At 43.7% G+C, this 21,179-nt stretch overlaps 1 protein-coding gene across 1 annotated transcript in view; it reads right to left on the reverse strand.

Annotated features, from left to right (window-relative positions):
• CNTD1 (cyclin N-terminal domain containing 1) overlaps positions 1 to 21,179 on the reverse strand; it is a 160,817-nt gene that overhangs the window by 64,587 nt on the left and 75,051 nt on the right. Inside the window, exons 3-5 of the mRNA XM_077459515.1 lie at positions 15,856 to 15,931; positions 7,207 to 7,375; positions 6,548 to 6,710 (exon numbers count right to left, since the gene is read on the reverse strand). Of these exons, the coding sequence (XP_077315641.1) occupies positions 6,548 to 6,710; positions 7,207 to 7,375; positions 15,856 to 15,931 (408 nt within the window). The remainder of the gene's footprint in view (positions 1 to 6,547; positions 6,711 to 7,206; positions 7,376 to 15,855; positions 15,932 to 21,179) is intronic.

Genomic DNA, 21,179 nt, shown 5'->3' on the forward strand with positions numbered 1-21,179 from the left:
TGAATGAGATTTGGGAGAGAGAGAGGGGGCAGAGTCTGGGCACAGGGACAGTGCTGATAACTTACTTGGATGTTCTTGCTCACACTGTTTAAATGTCCCCGCCCCCACATTCCTTTCAGACGCAGCACAGCTCAGCACACAGGCTGCACGGAGCATGGATGGGACACGCAGGGGAGAGAGGGGGCAGAGCCAATGCAGACTCTTCCATCTCTGTGGAGGGAGGGGGGGAGTACTCACTCACTGGGCTGTTATAATTTAACAGAGAGTGAGAGCTTTGTGACAATGGGTCTGTCTGCCTGTCCCTACTCAGCATGTCACATCAGCTGCACTACCAAGCCTGTCCCACTCTCACTGTTTCATACAGGGGAGCCGCCTGACACCCCCCTAATGTGTGGCACCTGGGGCGGACCGCACCCCCCGCCCCCTAGTTAGTACGCCACTGGGTGTGTTAGAGCACACTGACATCAGTACTCTTAATATATGCAATTAATTTTTATTGCTTCAATTATTTTTTTTCCATTTTAGAGGTGAGTGGGGCCTCACGTCTAGGTTATGCCTAAGGCCTCACAAAGCCTAGAGCCGCCTCTGACTATCTGTATGGCTGAATTCACATTGCATGTGATTTGCATGTGAGTTTCGCCCGCCCCGGACCAAGCCTATTTTTTATACTTGGTGTTTACAAGTTAAAATTATTTTTATTTTGCTAGTAAATTACATTATACATTATAAAACGTTATATAAAACATTATATATATTTTTTTCAGACACCCTAGAAAATAAAATGGCAGTCATTGCAATACTTTATGTCACACGGTGTTTGCACAGCGGTCTTACAAACTCAAATTTTTTTTTTTAAAGTAAGAAAACAGTAACGTCAGCCCATTTTTTTTATACTGTTACAGATAATGTTATGCCAAGTAAATTGGTACCCAACGTGTTATACTTCAAAATTGCGCCCTCTCGGAAAATGGTAACAAACTTTGACACTTAAAAATCTAGGTAAAGTTAAAAATTTCTACATGTTACCAGTTCTGAGTTACAGGGGAGGTCTTTTGCTAGAATTATTGCTCTCACTCTAACGATCATAGCGATACCTCACATACGTGGTTTGAACACTGTTTTACATATGGGGTGCAACTTACGTATTATTATTTTTTTTTATACTGTCCCTTAACCACTTGCCGCCCACCCTATAGGCAATTGACGGTAGCAAAGTGGTTGCATAATCCTGATCGGACGTCATATGACGTGATCAGGATTATGAGCCGCTGCGTGCCCCCGGGGGCGCGCATCGCGGCGATCGTTGCTGCGGGGTGTCAGTCTGACACCCGGCAACTACGATCTCGGTAAAGAGTCTCCGACGGAGACTCTTTACCACGTGATCAGCTGTGTCCAATCACGGCTGATCACAGTGTAAATAGGAAGAGCCGGTGATCGGCTTTTCCTCACTCGCGTCTGTCAGACGCAAGTAGAGGAGAGCCGATCGGCTGCTCCTCTGACGGGGGGGGGTCTGTGCTGATCGATTATCAGCACAGCCCCCCCGAGGATGCCCACACTGGACCACCAGGGACGCCACCAGACCACCAGGGATGCCCAGCAAAAGGTAATCCTCCCTAGACCACCAGGGATGCCAGTCAGTGCCACAATGGATGCCAATCAGTGCCCATAATGGATGCCAATCAGTGCCCACAATGGGCATCACTGATTGGCATACATTATTGTTTGGCACTGATTGGCATCCATTAGTACAGTATAACATAATACAATGCCGCCTATGAGTGCCCACCTGTGCCGCCTATCAGTGCCCACCTGTGCCGCCTATCAGTGCCCATCCGTGCCACCTATCAGTGCCCACCCATGCCCATCTGTGCCGCCTATCCATGCCCATCTGTGCCGCCTATCCATGCCCATCTGTGCTGCCCATCCATGCCAGCTATCAGTGCCAATTTGTGCCAGCTATCAGTGCCAATTTGTGCCACCTATCAGTGCCCATTCCGTGTCGCCCATCAGTGCCACCTATCAGTGCCACATATCAGTGTCCATCAATGCCACCTCATCAGTGCCACTTCATTGGTGCACATCAGTGCCGCCTTATCAGTGCCCATCAGTGTAGCCCTATCAGTGCCCATCAGTGAAGGAGAAAACATACTTATTTACAAAGTTTTAAAATTGAAACAAAAAAAAACTTATTTTTTTCAAAATTTTAGTTTTTTTTTATTTGTAGCGCAAAAAATAAAAACCGTAGAGGTGATCAAATACCACCAAAAGAATGCTCTATTTGTGGGGAAAAAAATGATAAAAATGTCATTTGGGTACAGTGTAGTATGACCGCGCAATTGTCATTCAAAGTGCGACAGCGCTGAAAGCTCAAAATTGGTCTGGGCAGGAAGGTGTTTAAGTGCCCTGTATTGAAGTGGTTAAAAAAAATTTTTGGATCACTTTTATTCCTATTACAAGGAATGTAAACATCCCTTGTAATAGAAAAAAAGCATGACAGGACCTACTTAATGTAAGATCTGGGGTCAAAAAGACCTCAGATCTCACATTTTACACTTAAAAGCAATAAAAAAAAAGGAATTTTACATTGGCTAGTTGGGTGCTGTCACCGCCATTGCTCCTAGGGGAACCCGGCAGTGTAGTCTATTGGGCTTTTGAGGCAGAAGAGGAGGGAGGAGGGGGAACGTGTACACAATAATCATGATAGCAAGGGAGGAAGTAGGAATATTAGAAGAAATAACACCAGAGATAATAATCATATAAAAATACGACCAATAAACAGAAAAAGCAAAATCAACAACAAACAGACCCATGGTTATCATTGTGATTTGGTTCCATCCATTACATAAAAAAATGGTTCTATATCTGCTTCCAGTATTTCGGGTACGGATGGTGTTTCATAACCTATGTCAGTCCCAATATCATCCTCCACTGGTTTAGACACAAGATGTCGAGACAGTGACCTCATTCTCATTGATCCCCTAGTCTCCCTATCCAAGGGATACAGTCCTTTATCTAATTTAGATGTTTACATTAAAGAGGGCGCTGGGCCAAGGCACATTGTCCTAGGAGTTGCCCCAACCACTTTAGTAGGTGGAGTGTGAGGACAATCATGCACCAATTTTGGATGATGCTTTTTTATCCCAATCTCCAAAGGAAGTGATGCAACTCAAAGAAAAATGAAACTTAGACGAGGTAGAAGAGGGGGACGACAGTCTAAGGCTGAACAAAAAGTACATATAGATGACAGTACTATCAAAATATTTAATCTATCCATGCACAACTTAACAGCAGAATGGACTCCCTCCACGGGTCTAAATAAATTTGGCCTTTTTTAAGATCTAAACAAATGTATTCACTTACTTGCCTTAAAAAGACACTATGCTAAGCCTAGTGCTTCCAACAATTAGAGTGCAAATCCTACATCAATGGTTACTGATTATGATGCAATTGTTCAGTCCCAAAATTAAGTTCTATAGATCCTAGAGGACTTATGGGCGGAATGCAATATTGATAATGATACACAAGGCCCGTGTCAAGAGCCAGACATTACACATACTGGGTTTAAACCTCCATCCATATTCAATCCCACTAATTCCAAGGGTCCATACACTGAAACATTCTATCAAGCTGCCTATAAAGAGTTCATTGAGCTTTGTGATGCTCCAATGAGTAAAAGATTTAGTAATCTGAGCTCTGCGGAGGCAAGGCTCTTAAAAGATATTACCACCAATAATGACATTATTGTTAAACAGGCCAACAAAGGAGGCAGTCTGGTGGTTCAGGATAGACCAGACTACCCCCAAGAGGCATATCGATTATTATCGGACACTGATACTTTAAGAGTCTCCTCTGATCCCTTTCCAAATTTTCAATGTGAACCGGTAAATAGACACTAGGGATGGTGTACTTAATGCTAAATAAAAAGGTATTCTGCTTCCAAAAACATGCAGTACTCCCTACTTCTACCATCTTCTAAAGGTGCACAAACGCCTGGTCGACCCCCCTGGGAGACCTATTGTTGCTAGCACAAACAGTTTCACCAGTGGCCCGCCGGTTTATGTAAATCATCTATTGCAACCGATAGTGTGCTAATTAGTATCCTACATCAAAGATTCCAGTCATGTACGGAGCGGTCCCACGAAAGTGGGGACAGGGTACCTGTAAAAAACAGGTACCCGCTCCCTCCTCCCCCCCAAAAGGTGCCAAATGTGCCACTGGAGGGGGGGAGGAATCAGATAAGTGGAGGTTCCACTTTTGGGAAATGTCTATGTTATGGATAATGCAGTTCGAATTGTAATGTGAAAAATACTGTAAATATAAAAGTAAATAATGACAGTATTCATAAATATCAAACGTGTGTCAATATAAGTATAGGAATTTAAAGTTTTTACCTTTGGATTTGTAGATTCTTAGGTCACGTGCATACTGGGCATATAGCTCCTGTGTGTCCAATTCTGACATTTTTGTGTACCCCGAAAGCAAGGGTGCAGTATTAAGTCCTGCTACCTGTAGCCCATCAAAATCTACACAGGCTGAAATATACTGCACTGATGCGACTGGACACTGTACCAAGTGGTACTCTGCTGCATGATGTTGCTGAGTCTGTTATCTACTAGGACCAAAGATCTTTTCCATTTTCGCTTTCTCCAAAGGTTTTCCTCCTCGAGTGTAACTTGCCTGCATATTTTTAGCTCTCAAGTTCATTACTTTACATTTTCCTACTTATTTCAACCTCTATATAGTGTCTGAACACATTAAACAGAATTGGTTCCAGGACAGAACCCTGGAGCACCCCACTCACAACTCCAGACCATTCACAAAACATTCCATTAATCACCACCCTTTGAACACGCTCCTGCAACTAGTTTCCTATCCAGGTACATACCATGGCATCAATGCCAAAAGATCTCAATTTGTAACTTAAGCATCTATTGGGTACTGTATTGCATTGACTAAATCTAGATACACTACGTCCACTGGCCTTACTCTATCCAAGAGACAGCTCACCTCCTCATAGAATGAAAAAAAGTTGGTCTGGCTCGAACGTACCAGCTCCAACTCCTCACCGTAACATAACAACTAATATCTTAAGATTTTTATAATCCAATCCTAGTCAATGTATTGATGTAAGATATTCTTTGTTCTAAATTTCTTAACAGAAGGATATAATGCTTATGTATACCTTATTCTTACTCTTTAAAAATGTATTAAAAAAATGATTGAAGATAAAAAAGTTGGTCTGGCAAGAATGATTCTTCATAAACCCATGTTGGTTACAACTAATGATCAGCAAATTCTTTGATATGGTCCTTTATCATTCCTTCTAAGGCCGCGTACACACGCGCGGACTGTTGGCCCAACTTTGTCCGTCCAACAGTTTGAGCGAACAGTCCGCTCAAACTTAGCATGGACGGACATGGCCACACACGACGGACGAACAGTTTGCTGAAACCGTGCGCGATGACGTGAACGGCACGTACGACGGGACGAAAAATACGACGTCCTATACACTGCAATGCAACCTTCCGACGTGGAAATCCTTTCTGAGCATGCGCGAGACTTAGTTGGCCGAACAAGCCTACACACGAGCGAACAGTCCGCTGAAACCTTGTTTCAGCGGACAGTTTTTCGGAATTTCCGTAAGACCTTGTTCGGCCAACTGTCCGCTGAAACTGTCCGCTGAAGCCCCACACACGAGCGGACTGTCCGCCCAAACACTGTTCAGCGGACAAGGTTGGGCGAACAGTCCGCGCATGTGTACGCGGCCTAACAGTTTACATACTTTTGATGTTAGGCTGATTGGTCTGTTACCAGGTATATACTGTATCTCAGCCCCTTTTATATTGGTACCCCGTTTGCTTTTCGCCAGCTGGTACAAATCCAGTGACTAAGCGGCCCTTAAAAAACAGTGCGGGGGTCCCCCCAAACCATACCAGGCCCTTTGGCTCTACCAGACCCTTATCCAAGCATCCAGCCTGGCAGGCCAGGAAAGGCAAGAGGGGGGGGGCCATACCAGGCCACATGCCCCCAAATAACCTTGTCCCTATGTTGATGAGGACAAGGGCCTCTTCCCTGCAACCTTGGCCAGTGGTTGTGAGGGTCTTTGGGCTTATCGGAATATGGCAGCACCCTTTAACAAGGGACCGCAGATCCTGCCCCCCCCCATGTGAATGAATAGGGTCACCCCTACTCATTCACGAAGAAAGTGTAAAAAAATACAGAGACAGTTTTTGACAATTTGGTCGCTGCATCTTTAACAACCGGCTATTCACAGTTTGTTGAGAAAAAAATGCAAAATGCATGTAAAAATGCATCAAAAATGCAACACTTGCATTTTTGGTGCAAGTCCATATTACACACAAAATGCAATCTGTTGCAGGAAAAAAAAAATCCCTGACCATTTCCAAAAACAGAGGCTGAAAAACGCGACTGTAATGTGTTTCTGCAAACTGCAAAACACACTAAAAACGCATAGGTGTGAACCTAGCCATACATATGTACCAAAGGTTAGTATATTTCAACATATAGGAAATGTGATAGAACTTACCTAAAACTTCTAATAGCATCTCTACAAATGTGAAAGGAGATTGGATGTTGATGTGGAAGTCTAGAGTTTTTAACACTGTCATTTCAGACTGCAGTAAATCTTTCTTTGTATAAGAGTAACCTGCAGATCTCAGAAACTGGATGACTGCATTACTAGTGATAATCTGAAATAAACACACATATCAAACAGATTAACAGCGTTACAATGTTTTTTTTTTCCTACACCAAGCCTTTCAACAAAGAAAAATCAGGGCTGATGTTCCTTCATTGATTGGAGAATCACTGGACAAGCATACAGTGACTAAAATGTCAGAACACTTTTTACATACATGCCCAGTAGTAAAGAAACAATTCCTGCTGAATTTGAGCCATTGGTGGCCTTCTGAACAACCACCTGACTCGACAAAAGTCAATTATAAATTAACCAACCCTGGCAGAAAATTAAAATATTAGCTGAACAGTGACTACATCCTCTCAGATGCAGTTACTGTTGGGCAAGTCAGGCAGCTTGATCCACACTGTTAGTGTAGATGGAGATATTGATTGATTTTCTCTCATTCAGCCTACACAGAAGATCAAGCTGTCTGTGGTTGTCTTCATGATCATTGCTGTATATGTAATCACATTAAATACAGGTCTTGTCTGAAATGTAAAACTTACATGATAGTGGAAATTCAACTTGCTAGTAATCTGAATACAAGACACCAGGTAGAGGATGAACCTTTTGCACAGACTGGCTTTTGCTGATGCCCATGCCTCTGTGATTTCCATCAGATTCCCATTTTCTGTACTGGACTTATACAGTTGCTTTATGTATAGGATCATGAACCTGAAATAAGTACAAGTTTAATGTCATTCTATGTGTCAGTCTACTTGGCACTTTAACATAAACCTGACTGAGCTTAAGTGCAAGCACCTTATTGTACTCTCAAGTATCTATTTGGTCTCCAAAGTAACCTCCATGTCCCTGTGGTGCCTCCTTGGATCATAGGTCAAGGATACATATAAAAGTTCTACTACTGCCCAGACTGACCCTGCCTCTGCCAGGTTCTAAAACCAGTTTTTGTCTTCAAATATCTAATGTAAGAGTTTTAGTAGAAAGTGATGTTTCTGATACCTGAAAGATGGATGGCAGGGGTGGGGTTTAGCAACAGTAAATGGGACTGTATATAACAGTAAGTCACAGGACAGCATGTCATTATGTACAGTGCAGGAACAGCATGAGGACGTTAAGTGCCTGCCCACATAACAGAGCTGGAGTTGGGAGAGCAGGGAACCAGGTAGATGTTCCTGTTTGTTAAATCCCCTAGATCAAGTGGTTATTAACTTTTGAGTCATCGACCAATTTAAGAACCTGATAAAAGCTATGGAACAGCTCCCCAGAATAATTTGCATAAACACAACTTTGCTTGCAATGAATATATGTACTGGATTAAAATTTCATTGCCTCATACATAAATGACATACACAAAATTTGAATAAAGTAAACGATCTTAACAAAAAAAACTCACTCCATTTTCATGCAAAAAGTAATGGCCACTCATTACAAAAATGAAATACAATTATCTTGTGCAAATTAAAACAAAACAATTTTAATTCTGCTCAGATCTACTACTACTACTACCACCACTTCCAGAAAATGAGAATTAGCACTTCCTGTTATGGAGTGGCACAAGAAGCATTTGTGCAGAGAATGATGATACAAATTTAAATGGTAAACATGGGCCAACAATGAGTCAAGAGATGCTTAGCGAAAGGGGGCGCTATCAGCAATAGCAGGATGTTTTCAAGAAAGTGTAAGTTCACCTTTATAAAGAAATATGTACAGGTGACCTAAAATGGCTGAGCTGTCAAGACATTTCTGCAAACCACTTCAATGGTACATGGATTTGAAATCCCCACTGCTTTCTTTCCTAGCCACAGTCCATGTGACGGTGCTGACCAATTATGCCGCATACACACGACTGGACTTTCCGGCAGACTTGGTCCGGCAGATCGGAATCCGTCGGACAATTCGATCATGTGTGGGCTCCAGCTGACTTTTTTTCTCCAAAAGTCCAACGGACCTAGAAATAAAACATGTTTCAAATCTATACAACGGATTTGAGTCCGACTGACTAAAAAAATTGGGAAAACCGTTCATCTGTGTGCTAGTCCGAGGGACCAAATATGACGCGAGGGCAGCTATTGGCTACTGGCTATTGAACTTCCTTGTTTAGTCCCATTTACGCCATCATGTTCAAAACGAATGGACTTTTGAACGGACTTAGTCCGGTCGTATGTGGCCAAGTCCGTTTCATTCAGAAAGTCCGTTGGACCTAGTCCAACGAAAATTCTGGTCGTGTGTATGCAGAATTAGAATCGACCTGGTCTGTACTGGCTGTGCTCTATGGAGAGGAGAGAAAGCAGCAGGGATTTCAAATCCCTGGGCCATTAGAGCAGCTTCCAGGAGCCTTGACAGCTTGGAATCGTGGGAGGTAAGTACAGCGGGGCAGATTTTCTGTAAAGGTGAGCTAACACTTACATTTTTTTGAATGAGACTTCATTGACTGGGACAAGGGGGAGGGCCTGTATGGTGAATGATAGTTTTTATGTCATCCCTCATAAAACCAATCAATGCACCATTTAGGGGTCCATAGAACCCAGGTTAAGAACCCCTGCCTAGGCTAAACAAGCATGAGACACTGAATTTAGCTTTAACCACTTCAGCCCCGGAGGGATTTACCCACTTCCTGACCAGGCCATTTTTTGCGATATGGAACTATGTCGCTTTAACTGATAATTGTGCGGTCGTGCAGCACTGTACCCAAACAAAATTGATGTCTTTTTTTCCCACAAATAGAGCTTTCTTTTGGTGTTTGATCAGCTCTGCAGTTTTTATTTTTTGCGCTATAAACAAAAAAAGATGACAATTTTGAGAAAAAAACAATATTTTTTACTTTCTGCTATAATACATATCCAAAAAAAAAAAGACGTAAAAAAACTATTTTTTCATCAATGAAAACAGGGTGCCTTGAAGGGGCCTGTAGCTTACGCATGTATTTGCAAATGTGTGCAGACTAAACCCCTGTTAACCCATATTGTTGGTCACTGGCTGGTTGGTAAGTTTGAGCTTGAAAACCTCTTTGTATTTGTTTGACATGCATCTTCCTTCCAAAGCTCCTTGCTACAATAGTCTAGTTATAGGTGGGGGCAATGGCCACTTGTTTGTATGGAGATCAAACCTGTTTAAACCAGTTAAGGACCGGGCCTCTTTATGAGATTTGTTGTTTACAAGTTAAAAACCGTTTCTTTTCTTTTTGCTAGAAAATCACTTAGAAAAAAAATGTATGATGTTTGGGGGTTCTAACACCCTAGTGAATAAAATGGCGGGCGTTGCAATACTTTCTGTCACACCGTATTTGCACAGAAAGCGCACTTTTTTTGGAAAAAATACACTTTTTTTAATTAAAAAATAAGACAACAGTAAAGTTAGCCCAATTGTTTTTTTTTTATATTGTGAAAGATAATGTTATGCCAAGTAAATTGACACCCAACATGTCATGCTTCAAAATTGCGCTGCTCGTGGAATGGCGACAAACTTTTACCCTTAAAAATCTCCATAGGAGATGTTTAAAATTTTTTACATGTTGCATGTTTTGAGTTACAGAGGAGGTCTAGGGCTAGAGTTATTGCTCTTGCTGTAACGATCACGGCGATAGCTTACATGTGTGGTTTGAACACTGTTTTCATATGCGGGAATTACTTGCGTATACATTCCCTTCTGCACGTAATGTAGTCGGGACGGGGCACGTTTAAATTTTTTTTCTTATTTATTTTACCTTCTATTTTTTATTTTACACCGTTAAAAAAAAAAAAAAAAAATTTAAACATTCCTTGTAATAGAAAAAAGCATGGCAGGACCTCTTAAATATGCGATCTGGGGTCAAACACCTCAGATCTCATATTTACACTAAAATGCAATTAAAAAAAATTGGCATTAAAATTTTTTTTTTTAAATGGCCCTTTAAGAGCTGTGGGCGGAAGTGACGCTTTGATGTCGCTTTCACCCAGCAATTGTATGGAGACGGGTGGGGGCCATCTTCCCCTCACTCATCTCCTTACCTAACAGGAAACAAGATGCGACTGCCTCTGCCAGGCACCGGATCACGGCGGGCTCCCTCTCCCACCGCCGATAAAAGTGATCTTGTGGTGAATCCGCCGCAGAGACCACTTTTATCTTGTAGTGGAACGCCCGCTGAAGAAGAGGATACCGGCATTATGGCAGCTATCCTCCTTCAAAACAGCCAACGTAAAACTGCGTGGGTGGTCCATAAGTGGTTAAGCCAGCCAAACCCTCTGTGTCTGACTTGTGACAGTGTTTGTAAAACATGCTTCAAGCAACCTGTTTTCCTGCCTTGTTCCCACGCCTAGTCCTGCATCTTTGCCTTGCTCTGTCATCTTGCTTGGATTCCCTTGCTGACGACCTCAGATCCAATTTTAACCGATTCCTGACTGGCTCATGTATATATACGGCAGCAGAATGGCTCTGCTGCGAGAATTGCTGTATACATACTGCGGCTCCTTTAAGAGCCATAGCAGGCATGCGCACACGCCCGCTACATGGCAGGGGACCTAATGCACTTGGACGACGGGGATCCCAGCCGGCCTCTGACGATTGCAGGCACGAAAGCAGGAACGGGGATTTGTGTGTGTAAATTCAGGGGAGGAGAAACAGATCGTCTGAGGTAAAAAGCCCTGAGGTAGCGGCTAGTGAAAAAAGTTCAGGAGTACAAGAATCAGAACCTGTGCACATGGCCTGCGAGAACTGTCATACCCACGATATCAACGTACACCATAAAGCTTTTTGAAATATTTTTGAAAAAGGGTAGAGAAACACCCTAGGGTGTCTGAGGGGAGAGGGAAGTGAAAAGAGACAGGAAAGGGAAGTGAAAAGAGGGAAAAAAAAGTCCCAATAAAGCCATCGCGTGTTGTGCTCCTCTATTTTATTTATAAGAGGGGCAGTTAAGCACTCCATGTGTTGGATGTCCTTCACCCTGGTGAAGCATTAAGAGATGATAAGTGAAAATATTTTTTTCCACATACTGGGGATGAATTCCCTGGCAGCATTCAGTAAATGCTTTAGTATTGACTTACGGTATCTCTTATGCTTCGTACACAAGATCAGACAATCGGACAATCCGCCTGTGTGTGGGCTCAGGCGGACTTTTTCTTTCCAAAAGTCCAGCGGACTTAGAAAGAAGTTTTGACTCAAAATCCGCCCGTTTGTGTGCTAGTCCGCTGGACTTTTGAAATTAACGGACTTGCCCACGGTTGTCCAGGTAGCCGGGACTAGCAAAGGAGGTCAATGTCGCCGCCTCCATAGGCGAGATTGACACCTCTCTGGCCCCGTCACCTGGTATGGACTTAAAGGGGAAGCCCTACACCAAAAAAAAAGCATGGGGGCCCCCCAAAGTCCATATCAGACCCTTATCTGAGCACGCAGCCCGGCTGGTCGTGTGTGGGCAGGTCCACACATTCAGAAAGTCCAGCAGACCTCTGCTGCAAAGTCCGGTCGTTTGTCTGCCGGACTAAGTCAGCCGGATAGTTTGATCGTGTGTAGGCGGCATTATTGGACATAGGGGTCAAGTAAAGAAGCACCACAGTTATCCCCTTAAAGATTGTCAGAATAGCAAACACCATTTTCTGCAGCCTCATTTGGAAAGATAGACCCCCTAGGATCAAATTAGAGCACCTACAAAGGCCCAAAGATGTCGGGGGCTTGGCTTTGCCAAAACCCTGGTTGTATCACCTGGCAGCACAGCTGCAACATCTCATTGGCACATTTGAATCTGCAGGAGAAGGAGAGACTGGGTCTCAAAGTTCTTCACAGACACTGATGCCCCACACTGTTTGCAGAGGACCAATTTCCATGGCTTTGGAGGCTCAAGATTTCGCCAAGCCACATAAAAAGTACCTGACCTATAGTCTAGTTCAAAAGATATGGACTAAATCCAAATATATCCAGAAGGTGGATAGCTATACTGCTTACAGTCCTATTTGGCTGAACGACACTTAAACTGAATTGGCCAAGCTGCAATCTGGAGCTAGGTGGAAAGCATATGGGGTTACCCATATTAAGCAAATCTTCCATAATGGGGTGCTATGTAATTTCACTGACCTGAAGGAGACACACAACCTGCCATCCTCGATGCACTTTCATTACTTACAACTCAGCCACACAGTTGCAGCGCAAAGCTGGTCTTCGGAGTGGCATCTATCCCCGACCCCGGTGTTTATCCTCATTAGGGATGCTGTTTCATCTAAAGGTTTTATTTTCCAATGTTATGCTTACATAGTTACATAGTAGGTGAGGTTGAAAAAAGTCCATCATGTCCAACCCATATATGTCGGTATTACATTGTATATCCCTGTATGTTGCGGTTGTTCAGGTGCTTATCTAATGGTTTCTTGAAACTCCCCTCTGAGACCACCGCCTGTGCAAGGGAATGCCACATCCTTGCCACTCTTACAGTAGAGAACCCTCTACGTAGTTTAAGGTTAATGAGTGGCCACGAGTCTTGTTAAAATCCCTGCTGCAAAAAAGTTTTATCCCTGTTGCGGGGTCAGTAGCATGGTATTTGTATATTGAAATCATATGGACTTGCCCCGGTGGATCTGGTTGCGGACAGATTATTGGGAATCAATGTTGGTTGAGCACTGGGTTTTTAGGAATAATGTAACCTGCTGATGAAGGTATAGGTGGTTATTTACTAAAGAAAAATCCACTTTGCACTGAAAGTGCACTTGGAAGTAAAGTCGCTTTAGATCCAAGGGGGACATGCAAGGAAAATAAAAAAACAGCATTTTAGCTTGCAGATGCTTGGATGATAAAATCAGCAGAGCTTCCACTCATTTCAGATCTACCCCTTAAATTTAGAGCCACTGCACTTCCAAGTGCACTTCCAATTGCACTTGCAGTGCAAAATGGATTTGCCTTTCAAACTAACCCCCATAATATTGTTTATTACTTTTGTTGAGATGAATGTTACTAAACGGTATTGCACTGACATTTTGTATACCAATTCTGCAAAATAAATACCCTTTTGTTGGATAAAAAAAAAAAAGAGAGTGAAAGCAGCACCGTAGCGCAGGGGCGGACTGACCTGAGGGCTCCATGCCATTTAGGGGCCCCATCAGGGTTGCCAACCTCAATAAAACCAGGGACAGCATGTAAAAATCTGTGTTTTTTTTTTATAATCCCAAGATTATAGCTGCCTCGCCTCTCCAGTACCTTTTCACTGTGTGTATGTATATTCTGTGTGTGTATACTATGTGTGTGTGTATACTGTATGTGTGTGTGTATACTGTGTGGCCCCATAATCTATTGCCTGGGGGCCCCATAATCTTCTCCTATTGCCCGGGGGCTCCATAATCTCCTATTGCCCGAGTTGTCAGTCCGCCCCTGCCGTAGCGGTATCTTATGTGATTTAACAGTTGGACAACTAGTGTACTTTTAAAATGGTAAAAATTAAAGTTGCATTGTCCATATAATATTTGATATTGAGTTGTAACATATGATTTTGCGGTAGCTTACTACCGGTTTCTCTTTTTTTCTGATGATTCTGACCTTATAGGTCACGGTTAGTCCTTTTGAGAAGATTCAATAAAAATTATTTGAAACAAAATTGTGTGAGTTTGTGTGTGTTCAAGGATTGTGTTTGCTGACATTCATTATTAATGGCTTCCCAAAAGCAATTAGCAAAGCAAGGAGAATAAAAAAAAAAAAAAAAACTCAAAGCTCAACAAAGTACATGCCAAAAACATTCTTTGCCATGTTTTTAGTGCTTAGGGCAGCTCATTGAAATGGAGAGGTTGTTCCATGCAAATAAAAAAAAAACATGCATATGCATGCTGCATCATAGACTGAATATGGACTAGGTCTAGTTACCCTTTATGCTGCATCAGCCACTTAGGTTTAAAGAGGAACTGCAGTCTGCTCACATAATTTGTAAGAAAAACATCTTTGCATTCTGAAGCTTCTCTTCAACCACTTAGCATATTATTTTATATATACTGTGATTCTGTACTTGCCAAATATGCTGCAGAAATCTCCATTCCCCCCCCCCCCTGCTTTCTGGCAAACTCTCATGAGAGTGAGAGAGCTGTGCATGATGTCATAAGCCTAGGCTAATGACCAGACAAGAAACAAGATAAAGGTATTTACTGGCAGAAAAAAAAAAGTTTAAACAACAAGGGCAGAAGATTTAATAGATGGAAAGATGAAAAAAATGACTGAAGCCCCACTTTAACCACTTAAAGATCGGTCGCCAAAGTTGTACTGCGGCAGTTTGCCTCTCCTGGGCGAATGGCCGTCATTGTACGTCGGCCACTTTAAGACCACTAGGGGCCGTGCACTTTCACGGTGCGATGCCAGAGCCGATGCACGTGGCCGCGATGTCCACCGGCTACCCGCGATCGCTTCTGAGAGACAGAACGGGTAACTGTCAATGTAACCAGACAGATCCCCGTTCTGTCAGGGGAGGATAGACAGATCTGCTGTTCCTAGTGATTCGGAACAGCGATCTCTCTCCACCTTCAGTCACTACACTGCCCCTACAGTTAGAAAAACCTTCCTAGCAAACACTTAACCCCTTGATCGCCCCCAGTGTTAACCTCCTGACTGCCAGTGACATTTATACAGTAATCTGTGGCTATTTTTAGCACTGATTGCAGTATAAATGTCACTGGTCCCAAAAAAGTGTCAAAAGTGTCCGATCTGTCTGCCACAATGTCACAGTCCCGCTAAAAATCTCTGATCACTGCCATTACTAGTAAAAAAAAACTATAATATAAATAATAAAAATGCCTCAAATCTATCCCCTATTTTGTAGACGCTTTAACTTTTGCCCAAACAAATCAATCTATACTTATTGCGAGTTTTTTTTTTTAAAAAACATATGTAGAAGAATATATCAGTCTAAGGTGATGAAGAAATTAGTTTTTTTAAAAAAATTGGGGGATATTTATTATAGCAAAAAGTAAAAAATATATAATTTTTTTCATAATTGTCAGTCTTTTTTTGTTTGTAGCGCAAAGAAAAAAATGCAAAGGTGATCAAATACCACCAAAAGAAAGCTCTATTTGTGGAAAAAAAGGATATTTTGTTTGGGTACAGCATCGCACGACTGCGCAAATGTCAGTTAAAGCGACGCAGTGCCGTATCTCAAAAAATGCCTGGTCATTAAGGGGGCAAATCCTTAAAGTCCTTAAGTGGTTAAAAGAAATACATTTGTAAACTTTCAACTTCTTCCTGACCAATAGCTGTACCTGTCAAGAAGTTCTACTGCTTGATACTTAGTGGAACAATCTTGGCACCAATGCTCTGTTAACAAGAAAATTAGCTCTGCAATATAAAACATGAATATTATATATTAATCAAAGCCATTAAGATCTATTCATAACATAGAATACTTTTGTGAAATAAAAAAAAAAAAACACTGTTGCTGTACAATTACATTGTAATGAAAACAAAAAGTATAGTAATACCGCAGATTGCAAGTAACCCGGTTAATAAGCGTTTCGCAATACGTGCTATTATTTTTTTTAAATCCTGACTCGGTTTGCAAGCGTTGTCTCGCACAATGAGCAGGATTCAAGCCTCTGGGGTGTGCAGTACCGCATTTGGCCAGAGGTGTGGGGGCGACGGAGACACTCGGAAACACTTGGACACCCCTCCGAGTGCATCCGAGCATCTTAGCCTCTCGGAGTGTTTCCAAGTGTCTCCGGCGTCCCCCACCTCTGGCCACATGCGGTATTGCATACAACAGAAGTCCCTGTGGAACAAATTATCTGAGTTTCCTTGGATTTCTATGGGGGAAACTCACTTTGATATACGAGTGCTTTGGATTACAAGCATTCTTCTCGAACAAATTATGCTCGTAATCCAAGGTACCACTGAAATCACTTCAATGCCAAAGTCATTCATCATATAATATTTATTTACTTACATCAGGGGACACAGAGCCATAGTAGTTACTATGTGGATTATATTTCAGAATGACAAGTGATGGACACTGGCACGCCACTAAGGCAAGGTGTGTACTCCCTATATAACCCCTCCCACTACTGGGGGTCCTCAGTTTTTTCGCCAGTGTCTAAGGTGTTGGTCATGAGTAAAGATGTGCTGTGCTGAGCTCCACTGGAAGCAATCCTTTCCGGGGCTAGCCATGCTGACCGGAACCGTTCTGATGTCTTTTCATGGGCTAAATGAATGGTACCCAGGCCTCGTGTCTGAAGAAACAAGGTTTTGCTTGCGAGTGGTTCTCTTTGTGAGCTGGGCCCTGGGATCCAGTACTTTTTGGTAGTAAGGCCATAAAGTTTTTTACTGGCAGGGTGCTGTCCCAGGTCCAGGATTGTGGGTAACCCAAAGTTCCTTGGTTCCTGAAGGTTTCCTAAAAGGTCTCAGAGCCCACCGTGAAGGGTGAAGATTGGGTCTTTATCTCTGATAAAACCCTGCTGTGAGGATAAGGTAAGGGAGATTTTCTCAGGAATTTCTCCTTCTATGTATAATGTTGTCATGCCTATGTGTCACCACTGGGGGCTGTATTGAGCACTCACCATCCTGATGCTGGAAACGGCAAGGAAGCCTTCACTCTCCTCTCCTCCAGCCGCAACAGATCCTCCAGTAAGAAGGGGGGGGGGTCCGGTCTCCTCCTGTGCCCCAATATTGTTTTTTTTTTTCTTTCCAGGGGACAGGATGCAAAGCAGTTATGGCTGCATCAGCAGAGGATTTACCCCCCACCATGCCTGCATAACCACAGGATGCCGCTCGCGCGGGAAAGCACTTTCCTTTGAAAGGAATGGAGGGGGTGTAATTTGTGGGGGCATGGCTAATGGCGACAGACGCCGGCCATACATGGAGGAAGCTGATTTTAGCGCTGTGTATGTGAAAGCTGCTGCTGACTGTGGAGGGACAGAGACAGGAGGATGGCTTGTTCAGGTTAGTGAACACAGGCTTATTCCTTTGACACATTATACTTTACTGAAGCTAGGGTTAATTGCAGCTAATGGCGCTGAACTATAGCCTAGCAATGTACATTCTTTTGCATAGTGCCTCTGCTTTATGCTTCAGGCTATGAATGGTAATGGGACCAGGAACTTCTCTAAAGGGTCATTAGTTTTTCACTGTAAACAAAATCCATTTCCAAAAGAATGTGATCCTCCTCTGAGAGGGATACGGCTAGTCAGATTGAGCCTTCAGGGGAAATTGTTGTTGCATAAAACACTTCAATCCCTGTATACATCATACAAATGTTTTTTTTCTTCTACCATTTGTAAATTGGAAAGAAGATTAATGCAATGATGTCTCTCCATAGTGGGGCTAAACATAGCAGATTCCCATCTAGTCCTCTGGACCCTCTTGTTGAGGTGCAGAAGGCTGGGGATCAGGAAGATCTTCCTAAATATTTGGAAGATACTTATTTATCCTCTTCGGAGGATCCTAATATGGAGGGAGTAGCATCACAAGACACGTTGCTTGTGTACTACCTTACTCAACCTTTTTTACTGCCTGCAGCACAGGCTCTTAAGGTACAGTGCCTTGCGAAAGTATGCCCTCTTGAACTTTTCAACCTTTTGCCACATTTCGGGCTTCAAACATAAGGTCGTAGGGAGTGGTCCTTTTTCTCCACGAAAAATATTCCTGCTCCTGCTGGGGAGGTAGAGGGTCAGATGAATCGCCTTTTCAAGTTTTCTTGGATATATTCTTTTAGTGCCTCCTGTTCTCGTTCAGCGAGGGGGAAGATTATACCAAAAGGGATTTTAGACCCTGGAAGCAGTTCAATTGGGCAGTCGTATGGCCGATGCAGGGGAAGAGTGTCAGCCCCTCGCTTACTAAAGACATCCAGGAACTCATGGTAAGACTTGCTGCACCTCAGACTCAGAGTCCACACAAAGTAGTGTTGTAGAAGAAGCTGGGGCTCTTGGAAGGCAGTGTTCATGGCAATAGGCCGAGTGGAAATCAATTCTCCCTGTGGCCCAGTTAACTCGTGGATTTTGCGCCTGCAGCCAGGGTAGGCCCAGAATAACAGGGAATAGTGGGGAAGAGATGACATCGAGGCTTTGGACTTCCTTATGTTGGGAGGAGGCCAACACGGGTAAGGGAACTGTCTCTTGGGTCACAGGTCCGGACTTGATACATGACCCGTCAGCTAGAAAAACAGAAAGTCCTTGTGCTTTAGGTCTTAAGGGGATACGTTGTTGTGTTGCAAAGGTTAGATCAATGAAGCAACTGCAGGCCCCGGAATCAATGATCGCGGTAACTGGCACTTCCCTTTCTAGCAGCTGGAAAGAGATGGAAAGGGTTAGGTTGGTGGCGTTGGTAGATGAAGAAAAGTTATTAATGGAAGATAACATCCGCCACTTACGTGTCTTGGTTGGACAGGAACGTACATAGTGGCCCGCTTCCCCACAGTATAGGCAGAGGTTGTTCTGTCGTCGGTGCAGGCGCTCCTCCGGAGGCCAGAGAGGGGCGTATTAGGCCAATTTGCATAGGCTCTGGTGCTTCTGCGGCAATAGTAACAGGAGCTGGCTGAACTGGAGTGAAGCTAACAGGTGCAGAGTGAGTAGGAGCTGGGATCCGGGGCATCATCCAGACCGGGCGTGGCTGCTGGGCTGATCTTTCGGATCGTCGCTCACAGCCGACTGTCAATTTGAATGGTCAGTGTGATAAGGGCCTCCAGGGTATTTGGGACTCCAACACGGGCAAATTCGTCTTTCAGACCTTCTGATAACCCCAAGCGGAACTGGTGTCGCAGGGCTGCGTCATTCCACTGTGTGTCTGCACTCCAGCATCTAAAGTCTGTAACATAATCTTCGGCCGTTCTGCGGCCTTGCTGGAGTGCATGAAGGGCAGCCTCTGCTGTGGTGGTTCGTTGCGGTTCGTCGTATAATTCGCCCATCGCGCCGAAGAAGGCAGACATGGACTGTAACAAGACATCATTCTTCTCCAACATCCGATGAGCCCAGGACTGGGGCTCACCCTGAAGCAGTGATATGATGAATCCTACTTTGGTGGCTTCAAGGGAGAAGGTTCGAGGTTGCAAGGCGAAATACAGTTCACATGCGTTACGGAAGGATCGAAATTTTCCCCGGTCACCTGAAAATCTCTCTGGTGCTGGAACTCTGGGTTCAGGGGGCCACATCACCACTGAGGTTGCTGCAGTGGCAGTCCCTGAAGCAGAAGGCGCAGCATCGCTTGCTGGTGTAGCTATAGTCTGTACACGTTGTTCCAGTTGTGTATAACCCTCCTGTAGAGATTTAACTGCTTGGGTAAGGGCTGCAAGATGCTGACAGATGTCATCCATGGCCGACTTCCCACTTGCAGGCTCAGACATGGCTGTCTGGTACTGTTACGTACCTGCTGGATGAGCCTGACGTGCAGTGGGAAGGCTGTCTCGTACAACCCCGGCCCAAGGGCCCCCGATGTTGCAACAGTGGCCACAAGAGCCTGGCGGTGTATGGGTGCCTGGTTTGTCTTTGGTCTTGTCAGTTCAGCTGGTGCAGCAGGAAACAGGAAGCAGGCTGGTAAGCTGGGAAGACACTGAATACGTAGTCAGACAAGCCGGGTTTGGTAACACATGATCAGATGTAAATATAGACGACAGGCAGAGAATGGTCAGGATACAGGCAAAGTTCGGCAACAGGATATCAAGCAGTGTAGAGTGGAGCGTGGGTACAAGGCAGACCAGTGTCAGGATAGCAGAGATCAATCGTAGTCAAACAAGCCGGGTCAAACACAGGAAACAGATCGGATCACAGGAACAGGCAGTCACTGGAACAGGTATGAGATGCAGACCAGACAGCAAAGACACAGTGCTGCTGAGGTGTTAAAATAAGGCAGCCTGTTACCAATCACTGAAATTAGTCTGCACTATTTTAACCCCTAGGTGGCAGATCCATGACAGCACCTCTAAATCCTTGGGATTTAAATTTGGTCTTATGGGCTTTGCTGAATCAGCCGTTTGAACCATTACGAGAAATTCCCTTGGTTCTTTTGACAAGAAAGATAATCTTTCTGGTTGCCATTTCTTTTGCTAGAGGAGTATCGAAACTAGCGGCTCTGTCTTGTAAAGGGACATATTTGATCATGCATAAGGATGAGGTGGTTTTATGTCCTCATCCCGAATTCCTACCAAAAGTGGTAACAGGTTTTCATTTAAACCAAGATATTATTCTTCCTTCTTTCTCCCAGAGCCTCAATCTAGGGAAGAGAAAGCACTACATTCCCTTGATGTAGAAAGAGCAATCAGAGCCTATTTAAAGGCGACCGCTCAGGTTTGCAAAACACGTTTTTGTTTGTACTGTCAGAAGGTCCAAAATGTGGACAGGTAGTGTCTAAATCTACTATTTTCCAAATGGATTTGTCTAGTGATTGTTCAAGCTTCGACTTATGCTAGAGCACACTCATCCAGGGCGATTAGTGCATATTAGGTGGTGCATCATCAGGCCTCTATGGCTGAAATCTGTAAGGCTGTGACTTAGTCTTCGGTTCATACGCTTATCAGATTTTATAAAATCGATATTAAAGGTCACGAGGATATTGCCTTTGGGCGCAGTATACTGCAGGATTGTTGTGTTTCCCTCCCTTCAGT

This window comes from Lithobates pipiens, unplaced genomic scaffold (genome assembly GCF_037356315.1).
Source record: "Lithobates pipiens isolate NorthernLeopardFrog02 unplaced genomic scaffold, aLitPip1_a1.2 Scaffold_28, whole genome shotgun sequence".
Classification (NCBI taxonomy): domain Eukaryota; kingdom Metazoa; phylum Chordata; class Amphibia; order Anura; family Ranidae; genus Lithobates; species Lithobates pipiens.